Source organism: Rattus norvegicus, chromosome 6 (genome assembly GCF_036323735.1).
Source record: "Rattus norvegicus strain BN/NHsdMcwi chromosome 6, GRCr8, whole genome shotgun sequence".
Classification (NCBI taxonomy): domain Eukaryota; kingdom Metazoa; phylum Chordata; class Mammalia; order Rodentia; family Muridae; genus Rattus; species Rattus norvegicus.
Window position 1 is genome coordinate 111,180,911 of NC_086024.1, and position 20,888 is coordinate 111,201,798.

Below are 20,888 nucleotides of genomic sequence, written 5' to 3' on the forward strand. Positions count from 1 at the left end.
TCCTGTGTAGTTCTTCCGTGGTAACAGTGGATACTTCAGGAGTGATGGAGGGATGCATGAGTAAGTGGGTGAATGAATTAATCTGTAAATCAGTCTTGCCACACAACTTACCCCCCAACTGATTCTCCCTCATCTTGTAACATCAGTGCCCATTTTAAGAAAAGATTTATTTATTCTATAGAAGTACACGGTAGCTCTCTTTAGACGTACCAGAAGAGGACATCAGATCTTGTTACAGATGGTTGTGAGCCACCATGGGGTTGCTGGAATTTGAACTTTGGACCTCTGGGAGAGCAGTTGGTGCTCTTAACCACTGAGCCATCTCTCCAGCCCAGTGCTTTTTTTATAAATGCGCTTGAATGCAACCCAACATTTCCTTTTTCTTTTATTTTCATAGCCTTCGGTATGATAAATTTTAACCTTCAGACTGGCGTACAGCCTTGCCTGACAACACTGATTTAGGTGTCTTCTTTTCAATCTTTAATCAGAACTGAGATCAAAGAACGTTAAATACAAGGTCATAGCCAGACCAGTGGTGGCTCGGGCCTTTAGTCCCAGCACTTGCAAGGCAGAGGCAGACAAATCTCTGAGTTTGAGGCTAGCCTGGTCTACAGAATGAGTTCCAGGACAGCCAGAGCTACACAGAGAAAACCCTGTCTTGAAAAACAAAACAAAACAAAGCAAAAGAACAAGGCCAGAGCTTTCAAAATACCTGTCCTTCAGATGGATTCCAGTCTAATGAACGGTCACTGTTAGTTCAAGAAGTTGTAGGTCGGGACTGGGGATTTAGCTCAGTGGTAGAGCTCTTACCTAGGAAGCACAAGGCCCTGGGTTCGGTCCCCAGCTCCGAAAAAAGAACCAAAAAAGAAGTTGTAGGTCTACCCAAACGCACTGCCTCACAGCCTACACTTGACCATTTAACCATGGGATAAAGATAAAATTAAGTCAAGTGTACAATACACTCAGTAATCTGTGAAACAAAGACATGAGATTGGTTTGACAGGACAAACTAAAGTGCGAATCTTTTGGCCGTGACTCCATGTTTTCTGTGGGTGCACAAGTCATTGCTCCATACCACCCCTGCCATCTGGTGTGAGTTAATTCCTGCTGTTACTGTAATTATCCCCATTTAACAGAGGAAGAGTCTGAAACTCAGAGAGACTAGGTACTTCGACTAAGGCCATACGCTTCAAGTGACAGGGCCAGAATCCAAACATATTTGTTAAACTCAAAAGCCTGCATTTCCTCTCTTGTTACAGAACCCAAGTCTTTTGGACAAAGCTCATGTGAGCCTCCTGTGTCAGCCTCCTCAGTAGCTGGGATTACAGGCATGTACCATCATGCCCAGCATTTTCTTGCATATTCTACAGTTGCCCTGATATTTTCTTCCAGAGCTATGCTTAAAACTGCATGCCAAGGCAGCTGGAGAGATGGCTCATCTTCACTTTTCCCCTTTTCTTTAGCAGACATGGTCTTCTACCTCTCTGAGCACTTCTTGGAGAACTCTGAGAAGTTGACAGAAACATCCGGGAGCTTCTTCTTGTGCTCCTCCCGGAAGGTTTGCACAAAGAATGCATATGAGGAAGGACATTTTGCCTCTTGGCGTCTTAGGATCTCCTGTGCCCATGTTTAGTTGATTTTCCTCCACAGGGCACAGAGTTGCCCAGTGCTCATCTGGCTTTCGCTTGCCCTGTGGAGCTCAGTGTACTGCAATGGCTGTGAGAGCAGAAGCCAGATGCAGACTCCTCACCGACTCTGTAACCGACTCTGAGAAGTCTTACTTTGTTCCCTGTCTTATCACATCCGTCTGATGCCTGTTGACATTATTACTTCTGACAGCTGGGTGTGTGAGGCCACCTTGTGGCTCTGGGAGACGTAAGTACTTACATGCTTTCTGGGGTTGAAGCTGACGCTGAGTGCGGGGTGGGTAGCTGTGGGTCACACAGATGGGGGTTTCTTGTATGATTGGTAGCACGTGTTCCAATGAATGAGTGAAGTGGTAGTCAGAATTGTAAGTCTACTAGACACTGGGCATGCCTCCTGCTCTATTTGGTGAGATGATAATTCAGGAAATAGATAGGAAAGTCTTTTAAATATAATGATTTGGTTAATTTTTTTAAGGTAGGGTCTTGTGGCTCCTAGACTGGCCCAGAATGAGCTGGGGACTGTCTAAAGCTTGTGGTCCTCCTGCCACTACAACCCAAGTGTTGGGATTACAGACGTGTGCCACCACATCTGCTTTATGTGGTAATGGCGATCAATACTAGGACTTAATTCACGGGTAGGCAAGCACTCTGACAACCAAGTTACAGTCCACAGCCCAAGGGAAGTGCTCCTATGTGGTGATAAGGATCTTGGAAAACCTTCGAGTCTACAGCAGTGGTAAGGATGCTGGGGTGGGGGGTGGGGTTGCTAGTCATTCTCTTCCCCCAGGACTGCTAATGGCTCTTGTCACATTGTAGGCGGTATTTAGTCAAGAAAAATGGCTGAGTAGCAGTAAGAACAGTGGCCTTTGTGTCACCAAAACATTGCAACAATGCAGGAAGTTGTCGGAATCTGCTCTTTCATGGTCTGTGTAGAGCCTTATGGACATGTTGGAAGGCTTTAAGCTTCTCCAGGCTGTCCCCATTCCTGCCAGCAGGTGTGTGCTAGATCACGGTCCCAGGTGTCTGACATCTGGTCTGGGAGCCTCTATTTGAGACCCCCTTTCCCTTGGGCTTCTCCTGTCCTACCTTTATTCTACCTTGTAGGAGGGACCAGGACAGAGATCTCAGAGTGCCTATAAGATCCTAGCCTACAAGGAGTTTAATAGAGTACAAAGACATATGTGAGTGCCACCATGAAATTCATTACTTTGTATGTAATATTTTGGGGGCGAGGGGTGAGACAGGGTCTCTCTGTGCAGCCCTGGCTGTCCTAGAACTCACTCTGTAGACCAGGCTGGCTTCAACTCAGATTTGCCAGCCTATGCCTCCTGAGTGCTGGGATTAAAGTCGTGTATACCACCTCCAACTAGTGTGAGTAATTTTTTTCATTAAAAAAATTGATGGGACTGATGCAATGGCTCAGATGGCTCTTGTAGAGGACCTGGGTTTGGTTCCCAGCTCCCACAGAGTGGCTCACAGCATCTGTCACTCCAGTTCCAGGGGACTCAATGCCCTCTTCAGATCTCTGAGGGCACCAGGCCTGCATGTAGTACACAGACATACATTCAGGCAAAAACCCACATGGATATAAAAATAAATTTTTGTTGTTTTGCTTTTCGAGACAGGGTTTCTCTGTGTAGCCATGGCTGTTCTTGGACTTGTTTTGTTGAGCAAGCTGGCCTTGGACTCAGAGTCTACCTGCTTCTGCCTTCTAAGTGCTGAAATTAAGGACATGTGCCACCGTGCCCAACTCTTACAGAAGAAGAAGAGGGTTGGGTGTGGTGGTACATGACTCTAATTCCAGCATTCTTTTTAGAAATATAACTTTTAAAGATTTGTTTTTATCTTATGTATATGAATGCTTTGCCTGAATATCCACATGTGTAACACATGTGCAGCACATGTGCGCCTGTTGAACCGCCTGGGACTGGGGTTAAGGATGATTGTGAGTATGCTTCTGAAAGGAATATTGGGGCTCTGGCTCTTTTTTGATTCCTGGCTGTGGTGAGGTGAGGGTCTTCACTCCACTGCAGATTCCCCACAGTGATGGGCACTGCCCGTCACAGGCCCTAAACAGTGAGGCCAACTCTGAAACCCTGAACCCAAGAGAAACCTTTCTCCCCTAAAAGCTCATTCTCCCAGGTATTGGGCCATAGGGACAGAAATCCAGCCAGCACAGCAAGCTACCTCAAACAGAGAATCCAGTAGCATACATGATTAAAAATTTGGTTTTCTGTGCTTCTCTTCTGGGACTCAGATGCAGACAGCAGAGGTGGAGGCCCGCCTTTCATAAACATTCTAGGCAACTCTGACTTGCCTCAGATTTGGGAAGTCCTGAAGTAGCTGTGGGTAAGGGGCAGTGGTCTTGGGGCTTTTTCTCTTCCATGTGAACCCTACCACCTGTGAGTCTTGGTCTGGTGTTTCATCCTCTGTATTCCTGAAGCCAAACACTAGTTTTAAGAAACATCTAATATGTTTTCCTTTCTCTTTTACCTGTCTCTCTCCTTCCTTCTTTCCTTCCTTCCTCCCTTCCTTCCTTTGTTAAAATGCAGGTTCTCAAGTCCCATTCTAGAAGATTCTTATTTAAAAGAACACATTTTGAACTTTTTAGTGGTCCTTGAGATAGTCTTTTTGGTGTGTGTGTTTTGGGGGCTGGCTTCAAAAAGAGGAAAGGGACTCCCAGTGATGGCTGTCACATCTGCTCTTCTCCTTAGGACCTGCCCATTCCAGTGATGCGCCCCGCAGCATGGCAGGCTCCCGGGGTGTACACACTGCCTCTGCACTGAGCTAATAGGGGCTTTCCTTGCAGTTGTGATCAGAGCTCAGCCCATCCCCGGGTTTTGTGGAGGAGGTGCCGCGCCCTCAGGGCAGAGCCTGCATTTCATGCCCACTCTTCCCACTCTTGGGTGTGAGGTGCTCAACCTTTTGGAGTGCACGTAGGAGTGGACTCACATTGTCTGACTTGTCTGGCAACGTTTGAAGATATGGGGTTGGGCACTAAAGATTGGTTCAAGAGTCATTGCTCACTCCTCTAGGGGGAGTGAATAGAGTGTGGGAAAGACAGGCAGTCTTCCAGAGCTTGCCTCTGCTCCCTGCCCTTCGTCTTTTCCATGGTTGTGGAGCTGGGCACAGGGAGAGGCTATTGATAAACCACACTAAGTCAGTATTTCCAACTTCAGCCTTGTCAGAATCCTCTCGAAGGTTCGCTCAAACACAGATTACGGGAGTTCATTCCCTGAGCCCCGGATGAAGTGGGTCTGGTTACATGCCAATAGATACATGGCCGCTAACTCACTGATCTTGAGTTCAGCTTTAGCACCCTGGGCTGGTATTCCCAGGACTCTTTCCTCACAGAAATGCTAATATTGAAGTGTTCTCCCCGCCCCCCTTCAGTTGCATAATATCTGCTTCCTTGGATTCTGCCCGTCTTGTCATCCCAGCTGGAGACCCAAGTTGAGAACAGGTGTCCACCTAGAGCCAGGTTCACTTGCCTTTGGCAGGGGTCATCCTAGGCCCGGAGGCAGATGGGGGAGCAGGAAGGGTGGGAAGATAACAGGGTGAGAAGAGAAGGAGCAGGACGTTGTTTTGTTTTTCTTTTCCTTGTTCCCTCCCGAATTCCAACTCACCCCACTTTCTAGGACCTTTCTCCTGATGACCATCTTGACTCAGGAATGGAATTCTAAGTATCTGGGTGTGTGGTGGAAGTTAGTTGGGTTTGCTTTCTAAGGAGACGCTGACTGAACACCAACTAAAGGTTCTCTATATAAGTATTATCTGTGGGTATGTGAGCGTGTGCCTGTGTGTGTCACCGTACACTTGTGGAGGTCAGAGGACAACTTCTTTTCATTCTACCATGTGGGCCCTAGGTGGTAGAATTTGGGTCCTCAGATATGGGAGCAGGTACCCTTACCCACTGAGCCATCTCTCTCTGGTCCTCTGTAGAATGTTGTCTTATGTGACAATCACTAGCCTGGCAGTTGTGATAACTTTAGGTGACACTCGGCATTTGTTGGACCACTTAGGCCTGTCTTGAGGAAGCCACAATGAGCCCAACCTTTTGCATCTGTGGGGTGATCTGTTGAGAGAGGCTGGGATGGGAAGAAATAGTCCTGGCTTGAAGACACCTTTGTCTTAAATCATGAAACCTAGTGGTTAATGTCAAGGGTTCTGGAGACAGCAGGGGTAACTCCTGACCCAGATTTGGGTGGGGATGAAAGTTCTTATCTATTTTGTGTGGGAATCTGGCCTTCACTTTGTATCTTGTTCCCTTGGGAGCCTGATATAGGGAGAGTGTCAGCTATATTTCAGCAGTATTGCTAATGATAAAAAATGAACTGTGATTAAAAATGGACAGACAGACCTAGTCATATCTGACCCCAGGCCATTCAGTGTGTCCTTGAATACAGTGACACTTTTCGCTGGTCCATCCTTTCTGGGCACCTTGGAAAGCAAGGCTGGAGAGCTGTGATCCAGGGAGGTGCTCCACCAGAGAGATTATTGTATTCAACTTTCATTGCTGTTGCTTTATGGTATCTATTTATGCTTGGGTTTTTGTTTTTGTTTGTTTGTTTGTTTTGTTTTGTTTGTTTTCTTTGGATCTTTTCCAGACTGGCCTTCTTACTCATGACCCTCCTGCCTTGGACTCTAAAAATGCTAGGATTGTGTGGGGTCTGACTACCAGTATGTATCACCTCATTCGGTTTTGCATTTGCCTTTTAACTGTGTGCATTTTTCTCATCTATAGAATGGAGATGCTAACACTATTGACTTCTAGGGAAATTGTAAAACTTGTAAGGTCCTTGGGACAGGGTTAGGACCTATGTATCTGGTGCTGCCGTCACCGGCATTATCTTCATCATCCTCAACATTATTGCTGTTATCCATGAAGGAAGGCCAGGAGGCCCTTTCTTCCTTAGGTCAGTTCCTCTCTCAGCATAGATACTAATTCACTGTGTGGCTTTGGGCAAATCACTTTATTATCTACTTTCTTTCTTTGTTTCCTTCCTTCCTTCCTTCCTTTGTGAATGTGTTTATATATACATACATATATATCTATATATAACATGTTCATAAGCTATATGTTTACATATAGATAAATGTATGTGTGTTTATATATACATATGTGTTCATTGAGTGTATGCATATGTACCTATGTAGAGGCCAGAGGTTAACATTAGGTGTCTTCCTAGGTCACTACCTTTTTAAAAAGTATTTTTTATTTGTTCTTTGAAATGTTCACATATTTATGTAACACATTTTGATTATACCTATCTGCTGCCCCCCTCTGATTGATCGTAGTGTCCCCCATTCTCCCTCCCAATTCACTGTATTCTTTTGAAGCATAGGCTCTGGCTGGAACTCGGAGCTCATCAGTTTGGCTATGTGGGATGGCCAGAGAGCACTGGAATCTGCTTATTTCCGCCCTCCCCCAAAGCTCAGCACTTACACACTCCTGGCTCTGTGTATATAATCTCGGGATGCAAACTCAGGTCTTCATGCTTTAGCTGCAGAAACTTTACACAACCAAGCCTCCTCCCCGGTCCCTTAGCCTCTGTTTCTATCAGTAATTTCTAGGTACTCCATTATTGGTTGAATAAATCGAGGAAGTATGACGTCAACTAAATGCTCACTTGGATGTGGTTTAATGTCACCCAATAGACCCATAGGAGTGGAGAGAGGAGAGAAACAGCCAGCAGGTGGAAGGGTGCCAAGGCTCCAAGGTCTGGATGCTCACAGGGAAAGCAGGCTCATTAGGAGAAGGTGACGAACACCTACTGCTTGTCTGAACCCCGCAGGTCTAGACAAAGCTGATAGAAGGAACATGAATGGTTCTGACCAGAGTGGTCCTGCACAGTCATTCCCAGGGCAGGCTAATCACATACTGTGATTGTATGTGGCTAAGAAAGGGTTACAGTGGCTACTCTGAATTGTTTTCACGCATTTCTTTCAGGAGAACCAGCCTCATATACCCCTGAATTTTTCTCCTCTGAGGACATCACACAGGGTGGTAGTGGGGATGATGATTTCTTCCCTTGCTATAGGACTGCCATGATGCCTGCAGGGAGGAGGGAGATGTTGTTAGCCTGTGGTTTGGGAGGCCGCAGATCCTAATGTGTTTCCTTCCTCCTTCAGGTCTGAATGCTGGTGCTTTCTATGCCTTATCCACTCTGCTGAATCGCATGGTGATCATGCACTTTCCGGTAAGGCTGATTCCCAAGCATGATGGGCAGGGAGATACTGTCTAAGTCTGTCTCTGCAGAAGCTGAGTAGCGATCCACTCTTGGGTCTAGCTAGCTCTAGGTAGTCTCTGATGTGGGGTGTGCTTACAGGATTTGGAGGGAGATGGCCCTGGGTCTCAATATAAGTTTTGGTGGTTTTAAACTATGTCACAGTAGACTATGTCAAAATATTACAATCTTGTTATCATCTGAGACTTCTTTCTTTTCTGCAAAAGATATATAATTGCCTTTCTTCTCCCCTGCCCCCTTGAGACAGAATTCCATTATACAGCCTTGGCCCTTGGCTAGCCTGAAACTTACAAGATCTGCCTGCCTCTGCCTACCTGAGTGCTGGGACTAAAGGCATGCACCATTTTGCCCAGCTACAATTACCTCTTGTAATGTTATTTTTGGAAGAGTAGAGAATAAGAGCTAGAGAAATGAAAGAACACTAGCTACTCTTCCAGGGGACCTGGATTCAGAACTCAGAACCCACATGATGGCTCCAAACCACTTGAAACCTCAGTTCCTGGGGACGAGAAACCTTCTTCTGGCCTCTTGAAACCACTGGGCATGGATGTGGTAGACAGGCATACATGTAGGCAAAACACCCAAACATATAAAATAAAATAAGAGTTTACATAAAAGAGGCTAGAGAATAAGCAACAACACTTGGATCTATGTATAGTCGCATATTTATTATATGGGAAATGTTTAATTTTGAGCTCCTAAGTGTTCTTTTTTTTTTTTAAAGGAAAGACATTCTTGAAAAGATTTATTTATTTTGTACATGAGTACACTGTAGCTGTCTTCTAACACACCAGAAGAGGGCATCAGATCCCATTACAGATGGTTGTGAGCCACCATGTGGTTGCTGGGAATTGAACTCAGGACCTCTGGAAGAGCAGTCAGTGCTCCTAACCACTGAGCCATCTAACTAACTAATTAATTATTATTTTTTTGCTTGTGTGAGACAAGGTCTTTCTATATAGACCTAGCTGTCCTGGAACTAATTAAAGCGTTTAGGAAAAGTGTTTCCAGAGGCTGGATATTGGGAAAGTGAAACAGTGTTATAGAGTCAGGTGCACCAAGGCCATGGATGTCATACTTGCAGGGGCAGAAGCCACCATCATTAGATCTAAGGTCATGGCCCAGCTCTGTCTTTAAAACAATGAGTTCCTGTGACCTTGGGCTAGCAGGTCAGACTCACTCTCCCTCTGTTTTATACCATCAAATACATATAGATTGACTCCTAATTGTGTGATGGGGATTATGAGAATTAAACAATGTCAACATTGTTATATTAATATGTAATATGTAATATTACATATAATATTATATCATACAATAAATTATTATTATTATTGTTGTTATTATGACTGTCCAACATGTTTTGACATTGTCATCCTCAAATATATTGGGCCACATTCATAGCTATCCTGAGATACCTGACCACAGGGTAAACCCATCTGAATGATAGGGTGAAATAACCGTATGTGCTCCAGGAGAGTTTTTTCCTTCATAAAAATGGAAACTGATACATAAGATAGAACTGCTGTAAGGACTAATTGAAAAATATCTGGGCTGAGTAAGCATGGGGTGTACTTCATTAATCCCAGCAGTTGGGAGGCAGAGGCACGTGGTTCTTTATGAGTTCAAGGCCAACTCAGTCTACCTAGCAAATTCCAGGTCAGACGGAATTTTGTTTCAAAATTTTATATAACTTTCTAATTTATTTTTTCTAATTAAAAAAAAATATATAGCTTGTAAGTGGTTTTAAGGACAAAATTTGGCCGATCATGTTATTCCAGAACACAGGGCCATAGATGCACAGCTAGGGTGTTATTGTTGGTCAGAACAGCTATTGTAGAATTTTCTTGAGGTTGTTGTCTTAGGGGCCATCTTGTCCTGGTATTTGCTGACTACTGGCCACCGTGGGGTGGTCTCTGTGGTCTCCCCAGGGGCAAGAAGTGAATGCTGGAAGAATTGGTCTGACCATTGTCATCGCGGGGATGTTTGGAGCTATGATCTCGGGCATCTGGCTGGATAAATCCAAAACCTACAAGTAAGTGACTCCTTTCCCATCAAGATCACTTTTGAGATGTGTACTAAGAACTCAGTAGTTAGCTCTGGGGCGAAGCAGCGGGAGGTCTAAGTGGTCAAACAGGCAGTTCTGACTGCCTTTCTCTGGCTCCTCATTTACAAAGTGGAACTCTACTCACTCTGTGGGATCTTGGGAGTTGGAGTAGTAGACAGGAAGGCTGGCTTAGCGTTCCTCCCTAACCAAAAGCCTAATGGAAAGAAGAGAGGACGGAGAGGTGAAAACAAAATATGTGTGTAGGGGGTGGCAGAAAACAAAATATGTGTCTCGGTAGTTGGAAAGTTTGCAGAAACCCCAAGGAGCAGTGAGCAGGCGATCTCACCCACCCATGTGCTTGGCTGCTCTGGGCTAACTGAGCTCTCTTGTGTTTTAGTCTGGTTCACAGTGCATTTAATCTTGCGGTTGTTTTTATCTTGCTTGCAAATATCACATGCGTTGGGCCTGATTATCCAGTATATGCCTAATCGCCCAGAGTGATCATAAAAACGTTTAGTATATACCGACCTAACCCTGGCCTATAAATACAAAATCCTGACATCCCACTCTCCAGAGGCCAGTGCAGTAGAAGGGTCTGCTTTGTAAGGATTCGAGCTGGGGTTGGAGAGCTAGCTCAATGGAGGAGTGCTTGCCCTGTAAGTTTGATCCCTAGGATACACTTAAAAAGACACGCATGGTGGCACGTGCTTGTAATCTGAGCCCGGGGATGTGGACAGGAAGACTTTGGCATTTGCTGGGCATCTGTTCATCAGTCAGCCTTGGAGGAATTCTCTCAACCTACTTCTAACTCACACCCATGTGTTGCGAATCGATCTCAGGATCTGTATATGCTAGGCAAAAAATGGCTACATGGCCAGGCTTGTCCTTCCCGTCTGGTTGTGACTCTGTGTTGTCCCCCAGGCAGAGGGTGTTCAGAGAACACTAGCTGCGGGTCAGCAACCAGGATGGCGCTACACCGGGTAGGCAGCATCCCAGGCTGTTTGGTCGAAGCCTCCAAAATTTCCAGTGTCTGCAGGCATAAGACAGTGGTCGACCTGTTCTCTGCCACACAAACCCACTTCTGTAAGCCTCTGGGCAGGCCAAGTCTCACTTTGGTTGGCCTCGTGAAAGGCCAGCTGAGGCCACTCCCAGGGATGTGACTGCCAGGCTCACTAAGGACGAAGAGCCTGGCTCTGCTTAATTACCGCTGGTGAAGTTTGGCTGCCTTCTCGTCTCCACATCTGTTAGTTGCTTGTTTCCGCCAGAAACAAAAGTACTGAAGGCTGACCACCCCTGACAAGAGGACACAAGTGTCCCTTCTTCCAGGGCCTGCCCTGCAGCAGAAGGGAGGGACTGGAATGTTGGCCTGACTGGGTTGTGGGCAGCCAGATGATTTATTTAGATGAATTAGAAGATATAGTGGAGGCCTGGGAAGACTCTCGCTCCGTTCTTAGTAAAAGTGTCCAGCTGTCAATCAACCTCTTCCTCTCCAAACTCTGGGTTGGAGGCTGGAACCTGGGAATTGAGGTCTATCTCAGGCTAGGACTAGGAATAGGTTTTTTTTTTTTTTTTAATTTGCTTGTTTTAAGTATGAAGGTAGAGTTGTGGTTTAACAAACTCAGCAAAAATAATTTTTTGTTTGTTTTGTTTGTGTGTTTATTACTCTTTGATGGGTTTGTAGACTCACTGAGAGTGACTCACACTCCTGAGGATGCTTTCTGCAGGTTGGTGGAAATAGAGGGAATGGATGGGGTGAAGGGTAGAGGCCCCTTATTCTTAAAACCAGGGCAGAGTTGCATCTTCTGAAGGCTATGGCTTTGAGCTCTTTGCAAAATGCAACTGCATAGTAAATTACTCTTCTGATGTCTACAGCTTGAGACATAACTGAGGTTTCAAACCAAGCTTGGGTTCAGATCCTACCTTCTGCATTGACTCAGCTGATGACTGACTACTTGAGAGAAGGTTTCTCTGTATAGCCCTGGCTATCCGGGAACTTGCTCTGTAGACCAGGCTGGACCCAAACTCAGAGATCCATCTGCCTCTGCTTCCTGAGTGCTGGGATTAAAGGCATGTGGTTATTAGTGCCCAGCTTCAGTTAGTGACTTTGAACACAGAATGAAGCTCTGTTTCTTCATGAACCTTTGTATCTTCATTGATAAAATTATGGGTGGCCAGAGATTGCAGTCATAAACACATGTAAAGTATGTTACAGAATCTGAACCCTGTTGTGGTCTAAGAGTCGCTCCACAAACCACAAGAACACCAATCTCAGACAGGAATTGAATGCATACTTTAATACTGGTCAGACCAGGGATATAGCTCATAATTGGGTCTGAAACTATGACAACAGACATTTTTTTTCTGTCAGCTTATAAAGAAAAAAACAAAACAAAACCACAATGCAGGTGCAGGAAGTGCTCCCAGGGGTCAGCTCTGAGGAGACACTTTAGGCATAACAGTTCATATTGACCTTTGATTTGATGGGTCCTATGTAAGACTATGCTGGAGTGAGTCAGACCAAAACAAACTCAAATAAAAGTATTAGTTTCATATACTATAGTATACTTGCTGTGTCCCACTGCGTTCCTGGCTTCTGAGGAGACATGTAAAGATTTTGAGCACTTATGCCTGAGTCCAGGTGTTCAAGGCAGGCAGAAGAGTGTGCTGAGTCTGCACCCTATGCAGAGTGATATGGGGAACAGAATGCAAGTCTGTTTGCAGGCATCAGGGCCACAAGAGACACTCCTGAGTGGCCAACACTGTGAAGGGAGTGTGTGGAAGAGCGTGGGAGGGGTAAGTCTGACATAAGACCCAGCACAAAGTGAAAGGGAGTAGGTAGCAGGTCCTCCCTTTGCCTTCAGAGTACAGCGCACTTAGATTAGGTTTAGAGCTCAGGATTAGAGAACTTTATCATTCAGCTCCATTGTCTGGAGCAGAGTAGTTCAGATCCAATAGAATCAACCAGAAAGGCTGTGCACATGGCCACTGGAAGAACACACAGAGGGAGTCAGCAAGCCAGACTACTGCCCAGCCTTGCTATAGGGGTTCGCTACTCCAAATGTAGCAAGCAGCATTGAAAGCTTTAAGGAAACTGTGCCGTGGTGGCTGAGGCCTTGAATCCCAGTACTTCAGAACAAGAGGCAGGTGGATCTCTGAGTTTGAGACAAGCCTGGTGTATAGAGTGAGTTCCAGGACAGTCAAAGCTACACAGAGAAACCCTATCTCAAAAAAGAAAAAAAGAAAAGAAAAAGAAAAAGAGGAGGAGGAGGAAGAGGAGGAGGAGGAAGAGGAAGAGGAGGAAGAGGAGGAGGAAGAGAAGAAGAAGAAGAAGAAGAAGAAGAAGAAGAAGAAGAAGAAGAAGAAGAAGAAGAAGAAGAAGAAGAAGAAGAAGAAGAAGAAGGAGAAGAAGGAGAAGAAGGAGAAGAAGAAGAAGAAAGCTTTAAGTAGTCTTAACCATCAGTACCTTGACTATAGCCAGTGGATATATAGAGAGGTCTGTACAGAAACAGAGCACGCAGCTGGCAGAATGACTTCATATTTATTAGTCTTATCCTTTGTAATATTGGTCATGGTGTAATTATTTATTGTAAATGAATAATCGTTGGATTAGTGTTACGCATCTATATGGAGACACTTCTATGAAGGCAGATGTGCCAGCCCACTCCAGAGAGTTGGAAATAGAACAGATACTCAGCAGATCCTTGTGGAATGGTACTGTTAGTAGAATATGTAACTCAACTCTCTTACATTTCTCCACAGGGAGACAACCCTGGTAGTGTATATCATGACTCTGGTGGGCATGGTGGTATATACATTCACCTTGAACCTGAACCATTTGTGGATAGTATTCATCACTGCTGGCTCACTAGGGTAAGTCCCATGTCTGACCTGTTTCATTGGAAAACACATCCCCTGGCTTCTAGAGCGGCCTGTAGCCTACAATGCCATGCATGGCTCCTTTGCTGCCTCCTCACTGGCCTCAGGAGATGTGGAAATGGCAATGAAGCAGGCCTTCAATGCCATCACCCAGGAGGCAGAAGCAGGCAGATCTCTGTGAGTTTGAGACCAGTCTGGTCTACATGGTAAGTTACAGTTTTCTACACGGCTAGGGCTATGTCGAGAGACTTTGTCCCAAGAACCATAAACAAAAACTGAGTCACATCAGGTAGCTGGGTTGTCTTGGTGAGTTGGAATGAAGCATGGCCTGTGCCTTAAACACACCTGAGATTCTAGGAACTGTTTAGTGGCTCTGGGTCTAGGGCATCAGAACACAGGCATGCTCTGAGCTATTGTCTCCTCATCTAAAAAGGAAAACAAGTGTGGCCAGCATTGTAGGGCAGTTGGAAGGAATGAGAGGTCACATGGTATGAAGACCCAAGGGAGCATAGCGCCAGTAGGAGGATCCGGCATCTTCAGATGTGTCGGGTGACAAAATGCACAGAGCCACAGATATTTTGTAGAGACTTTGCTGGGCTCCACCTCCCAGCTATGTTCCCTCAGGCAGTGTGAGCATGTCTATGAAAGTGTGTGAGAGAGAAATACTTGGCTCCCAGTGCTTCTTGGCTTCCTATTGGGGAGGAAATAAAGAGGACTCCAAACTCCTCCTTCTAAGTTCCAGAGATCCATGGTGATGTAGCCCAATGTCCAGGGACTTCCCCCTTCTAACCCAGGACCTGCAGACCTGGGCCACACATTCTCAAGTGAGACGGAAACACACCAGACACTCTTGTTCCTTCCATAAATGCTAATGTGTCATTGCTTGCTGGAGGGAAGAACGTGGAAGACATTAGAGGCCACTCAGCACAAGGCCTAGACGTCCACCATAGAGGATGGGCAGATAGCCTGCTGGGAAGAGAAAAGCAGGGGAGGGAGGGAGGGAGGGAGGGAGGGAGGGAGGGAGGGAGTCTGAGGGCTCCCAATTTTGTTCTGGAGGCTCTCCATTGCCTTGTTCTCTGGGTTTGGACTTCAGCTTCTTCATGACTGGCTATCTGCCCTTGGGCTTTGAGTTTGCTGTGGAGCTCACATACCCCGAGTCTGAAGGTGTGTCGTCTGGCCTCCTCAACGTGTCAGCACAGGTAGGGCTCTGTCTCATCTTTGCTCGTCGCCTTGCTGTGATCCTGTAATAGTATGGCATCTCAATCTTCCCCGTGGCCTACTCGAGTAAGCCTCGTTCCCTGCCTTCCTTACATTTTTCCAGGTATTCGGGATCATCTTCACCATCTCCCAAGGCCAGATTATTGACAACTATGGATCCGTGCCTGGGAACATCTTCCTGTGTGTGTTCCTTGCCCTCGGATCAGCTCTAACAGGTGAGTGCAGGTCTGAGAGCCAGAAGAGGCTCAGGGTACTCATGGGCACCTGTGTATTGACTGATGATTATAATGGACAGCACACATGTGGGGGTAGATGAGCGGGCTTGGTGGATCTGTTTGGGATGGGTTAGGTTTTGTTTTTGTTTTTGTTTTTGTTTTGTTTTTTTTTTCCGGAGCTGGGGACCGAACCCAGGGCCTTGCGCTTGCTAGGCAAGCGCTCTACCACTGAGCTAAATCCCCAACCCCCCCCCCCTTTTTTTTTGGCATTAGAAGGCCCATGTTTGATGTTGACTTCCACAACTTATACAAGTGGACCAGTCTCTGGGGGCCTCAGTTTCCAGAGGATTTGTGGGTGGTGGTTAGTATGTATGAAGTTCCTTCTAAAGAGATCCTTGGGCGAATGCCAGTGTCATTATTGGCCTCTGCCTCTCCAGCACAGCAGTGCTTTGGGGTGATGGCGCCAGCTCCATCTTGATGTTCTGAGGTAGGATTGGGATAGCCGTGACCCTTAGGGAAGCGAGGATTCCTTCTCTTATGGGACCTTGACCCGTGGACTTGCTTGGTGACTCTGCTTTGACGCTCTTCCTGTTTTTGATCTCAGCTTTCATTAAGTCAGATCTTCGGAGGCAGAGGGCGAACAAGGATGCTCCTGAGACCGTGAGTGTGTGGGAGCTTGGCGCGGGCAGGATCTGGGTCTTAAGCTATTGATAACGATGTCGTAACACAGGTGGGGCTTACAGGAGCTCCCAGAGGAACTGGCTTTTGTAGGGACTGTGAGACAAGCTCACCTCTCATGAACATGGCATCCAAAGGGTTTCCTCAGTGGGTGTCCAGTATCGCTCTTATTTCTTAGAATCCTCTTCCATTTTGTTTTCTTTTTATTTTGTGTGTTATGAGTGTTCGCCTGCTTGTACATATGTGTACCATGCACATGCCTGAAGGAAGTATCATATCCCTGGGAAGTGAACTTGCAGATGGTCTTGAGCTATCTTGTAGGTGCTGGGAACTAGACATGGGCTGTCTGTAAGAGCAGCCAGTTCAATTAACCACTGAGCTCCTTCTCCAACCCCATCTTTGACTTTCAACCAGCTCCAGTCTCCTGTTGTGGTCCTCAGAGCATTATCATTGCTGTTACAAACTGCTAACCAGCATCCTGAACTAAGTTTTGGGTCCTTGGCATCACTGCTATAAACTTGGTGTCTGTGACTAGCGAGGGAACACAGGCTCCTGGATTGACTGCTCTGTGATGGTACTGGTTAGCCTGCAGGCAGGGTTCTGGGGATAGAGCCCACAGGTTGTCAGAAGACCTCTAAAAGGGCAAGTCAAGAAGCAGGAGCTGGTGGCAATGGGGACTGGGGTGGGACCAGGGGTATGTTCTAGAAGAGAAGTGATTGCCACCTGCCCATGTTAGCTGGAAACTACTTTAACCAAAATGATAGGATTAAGTCTGAGTGGGAGCTCAGTGAGTGGCAGAGTGCTTACTTAGCATTCCCAGAGCCTGCCTTCAGTTCCAGCATGGAGGAAGAGGCAGGTTCAAGTGAGGGGGAAAGGAATTGGGAGGGTAAAGAACCACAGTAGAATATTTGTTTTGTTTTACACACACACACAGACACACACACAGACACACAGACACACACACACACACACACACCATCAAATTCATTACAGATAAATACCATCCTTCACAGAAAGAAATGAACATAGCCAGTATACAAAAGTCTTTAAATCATGTCATAATGTCTATCACCTAGAACTGTTATTTGCCGTGTATGCACCTGCACACATGTAGTGCATGTGCATACATGTAGGGTATGTACCTTCTTCACTGAAGCAGACTATCTAGCTGAACCCACAGCTCATGCATATAGCTAGTTTCATTAGCCAGGTCGTTCTGGGGATTCTGACTCCACTTTTTGTGGCTAGAATTACAGGTGGGTCACTATGGCCACCCAACATCTGACTAGGTTCTAGGGATCTCAACTCATGCCCTCATGCTTATTGGGGGATGCTTGGACCATCGAAGCAGCCATCTCTTCAGCCTTGGCTTTTTTGGTTTTAGCCATCATCTTGTTGTTTCTCGGTGGCCAGTGAAGAACTTACTATGTAGCCCAGGCTGGCTTCAAACTCATGGTGGTTATCCTGCTTTAGCCTAATGAATGCTGGGAGTACAGGATGAGCCTGCATTTTTTTGGGGGGGGGTGGTTTAGTTGTTTGATCTTGGTCTCTCTCTCCCTCTCTTCTCTCTCTCCCCTTTCTCCCTTCCTCTCCCCCCACTTCCTTCCCCTTCTTCTTTAAAAAGACTATTCTAATTACTACAATACCCCAAGGCTACCAGTTTTCCACAATGCACTTTTAATGACTTCACAGTATTCTTTAATATGAGGAAGCTATAATTTATTTAACAATTTTGTTTCACATTAAAAGTATTTATGATTGTTATAAACACTACTTTGTGGCTGGTTAACTTGATTTGAGTGTGGTGTTAATATTATAATGTGGGAGGGGTTGTCTCTGTGACCACCACACACTGCAGACTAATAATGACCTGTGGGCGGCAAGAAGGCAGTTTGGTTTGGCACAACTGAGAAGCAGGTGTTGGCTCATACTTGGGTAGTCTAACTCTTGAGTAGTTTATTTTAGGCATTTTAAAAGCACAGAACAATGTGGTGAAAACTTCCCTGGTAGCAATGAACTCAATCCTGTGTGTATAACAAAACATACATCAATCTCCTTGAGGAACAAAGTAAGCTACAGATCAGAGGTGACTACACTGAAACTCTCGGAAAAGTCCATGTGACGCCTTCTATAAAGATGGGTCCTGTAGATTAACTGAGAAAAACAAGCTTAGATAAAGGTCTGGGGAGGATCCGATGAAGTCAGAAAGGTCATCAGGCTATTAACCACACCCACTCCCAGCTTTCTGGGAAGAGCAGGTTAAGTATCTCTCTCTCCCTTGGGAGGGATAACCCTGTGTGGAAAGGGCAACCTTGTGTATTTAACATTCTTGGCTCCCCTAGTGCTCATGGGTAAACACATAGGCCTCTGTGCCTCCTACATTATAAAGAATGGACTGGGGATAGTATGATGGAAGCCGGATTGCTGCTAAGTGTACAGTGTTTCCTGGGAAAATGGATTCGCTGTCATGCAGTTTAAAAACTTTTATGGGTTGCTAACATCTTTAGAAAGACACAGCCAATTCTATCAGTGTTCCTTTACTGTAGTGTACAAGAGTGCCAAAGCTGGGCATTTATCATTTTGAAAAACCTTTGCCAGTTTTCTACGGTAAAACTTTGCTGTAGGAAGTGCTTTGGGCATTCAAGGCTATATGCCGACTTATAACTGAGAATCTTTAGTTCTTTACTGTTTGTATTCTGCGACCACATTCTAGAGTTGGCAGGCGGTAGATAGCAAGGGGGAGGAGCCCATAATAGAGTGTTTACTGGGAGACAGGGAAAGCCTGAGGTAGGAATGCTGTTATCTAGCCCAGTGTGAGGAGCAAAGGCCACCGTGGACCTGGGCTTTCACTGTGCTGTGTATAAAGAGACACAATGATTTAGAATAACGCTGGGAAAAGGGGTCTGTGATAAAATAGATTCTTGGTGAAAACATTTTTTAATTGGGACCGTGAGTTTTGTGTCATGTGACATGAGCTTGCTGTATTTAAGTTAGAAGATAAAAACAAACAAGGAATGTAAATAAGATATATTTATATATTACACATGAATACGAATAATACTATATTGCCCGAGTTTAATAGTTTAATTCCCAGCAACTCACAAGGTCCTGTGACTCTAGCTTCGGGGTACCGGATGCCTTCCTCAGGCCCTGCATCACACACGCGCGTGCGTGCACACGCACGCACACACACACGTACACACACTTTTTTTTTAAAGATTTATTTATTACATATAAGTACACTGTCGCTGTCTTCAGACACACCAGAAGAGGGCATCAGATCTCATTACAGATGGTTGTGAGCCACCATGTGGTTGCTGGGATTTGAACTCAGGACCTCTGGAAGAGCAGTCAGTGCTCTTAACCGCTGAGCCATCTCTCCAGCCCCTACACACACTTTTCTTAAAAGATAAACTCTGTAGTCAATTACACACTACATGTCACGTCTTCAGATGTGCAGAGTTCCCTTTCAGTTGTTGTAAAACTTCACTCACTCGGGTTGGAGCCAGAGCCTTGTACATTTGTTTATTAATCAAGTGGAGTTGTTGGCTCAATCTCCTTGAGTGTAGAATGTTAGAGGCAACACTGAGTGGGACTAGGGACCGTAAGTCCTTATAATAGGACTCACCTACGTTGTACCCTTGTATTTTAGCCCTCATTGGCATCTATCTGTAGGTACTTGGAATTAAGGGCAGGTCAGAGTCATGCTGGGGCTCACAGGAAGGAAGCTACATCAGACAGGGCATCCTTTTTCTGGACCCCTGGTCATTTTCTGCCCTGTAGTGCTCAGTGCGACTCAGAGACTTGGAGATAAACACATTATCAGAACCCAGCAAGGCCAGAGCACCAGTCTGGTTGCAGCTGCCCATTCTATACACCAGTGAGATGTTGTTTAGGTAGAGAACTCAAGGACGGAGTAAATGACTTGACCTTGACTATGAAACCTTGGATTTCCAATACCTAAACAGTAGGGCTGCAACATTCCCAAGCTATTTCTGAGGGTGATTTTGAGGTGGTGGCTTCGGAGGAGGAAGGCATGTTGTAGATTGTGTGTGTCAAATAGACAGTGACCAAGTCAGCTCTGAGTCGTCTGAATGGGGGTTAGTCATGGCCGAGGCAGATCTGGTGCCAAGAGGCCCGTGAGGTTGAGAATGAGAAAGGCTGGGTTACTACAGCTGTGGCCCTGGCCATGGTTGGGATTCAAGCATTCCTAGGGACAAAAGCACCGTTTGTCCAGCTGGCAATGCCTCTGGGTGGCCCTGCACACCCTCCTCTGGGCTTTGAGCCGTGCTGGCTCTGTAGTAATGTCTGTGTAAAGGTCCTTTTGGCAATTACAAGACAGACAAATGCCCAAGTTGGCAATATGCCAACAGGGTCCCTACAGGAGAATTTCCAGGCCATACTTAATCCCAAACCCACTTAACCAAGTGTGAGACAGGAAACTTATAAATGAATTCCATGCCATCCTTCCCCAAAAAAATCCATGTCCAAGCTGGTTCTCCCCAAAAGCTTCTGCAGTGTTTTTCTCTCTGAATACAGATAACCACATAGTCATGGGGTTCACATATAGTCTTACAAATTACTTTAGTGGCCTCCATTCCATGGTCATCATGATAAACCCTATCCTGGGGGCTGCCTCCCAGTAGGCTAGCTGGAGACTCTGATCCGGATTCTGAGGTGCTGATCTGGAACCTGGGGCAGCTTAGTTGCTAACATGGGGAGGTGAGTTTGGGGCTGTGGGAAGAGGAGGCTGGCTTTGTTCCGATGAGTGGTGATGGTGGTGGGCAGTGTCTGGGGGCACACTCAGGCTGGGCTGTTTGTTTCCCTGTGCCTATGGGGACACTGAGTGGCCTCTTGGGCTTGTACTTGCACTGACTGGTCATGGCTAGGTAGCTGCTTCAGTCAGGCTGGAGGAGGTCTGTATGCTTCTATGACAGGGCTGTGTTTTCTTTGCCTTCTA

The 20,888-nt window shown here is 45.9% G+C and overlaps 1 protein-coding gene across 1 annotated transcript in view; it reads left to right on the forward strand.

Annotated features, from left to right (window-relative positions):
* Flvcr2 (FLVCR choline and putative heme transporter 2) overlaps positions 1 to 20,888 on the forward strand; it is a 63,994-nt gene that overhangs the window by 41,559 nt on the left and 1,547 nt on the right. Inside the window, exons 4-9 of the mRNA NM_199109.3 lie at positions 7,779 to 7,846; positions 9,826 to 9,929; positions 13,701 to 13,811; positions 14,911 to 15,016; positions 15,139 to 15,250; positions 15,855 to 15,910. Coding sequence (NP_954540.3) covers positions 7,779 to 7,846; positions 9,826 to 9,929; positions 13,701 to 13,811; positions 14,911 to 15,016; positions 15,139 to 15,250; positions 15,855 to 15,910 — 557 coding nt within the window. The remainder of the gene's footprint in view (positions 1 to 7,778; positions 7,847 to 9,825; positions 9,930 to 13,700; positions 13,812 to 14,910; positions 15,017 to 15,138; positions 15,251 to 15,854; positions 15,911 to 20,888) is intronic.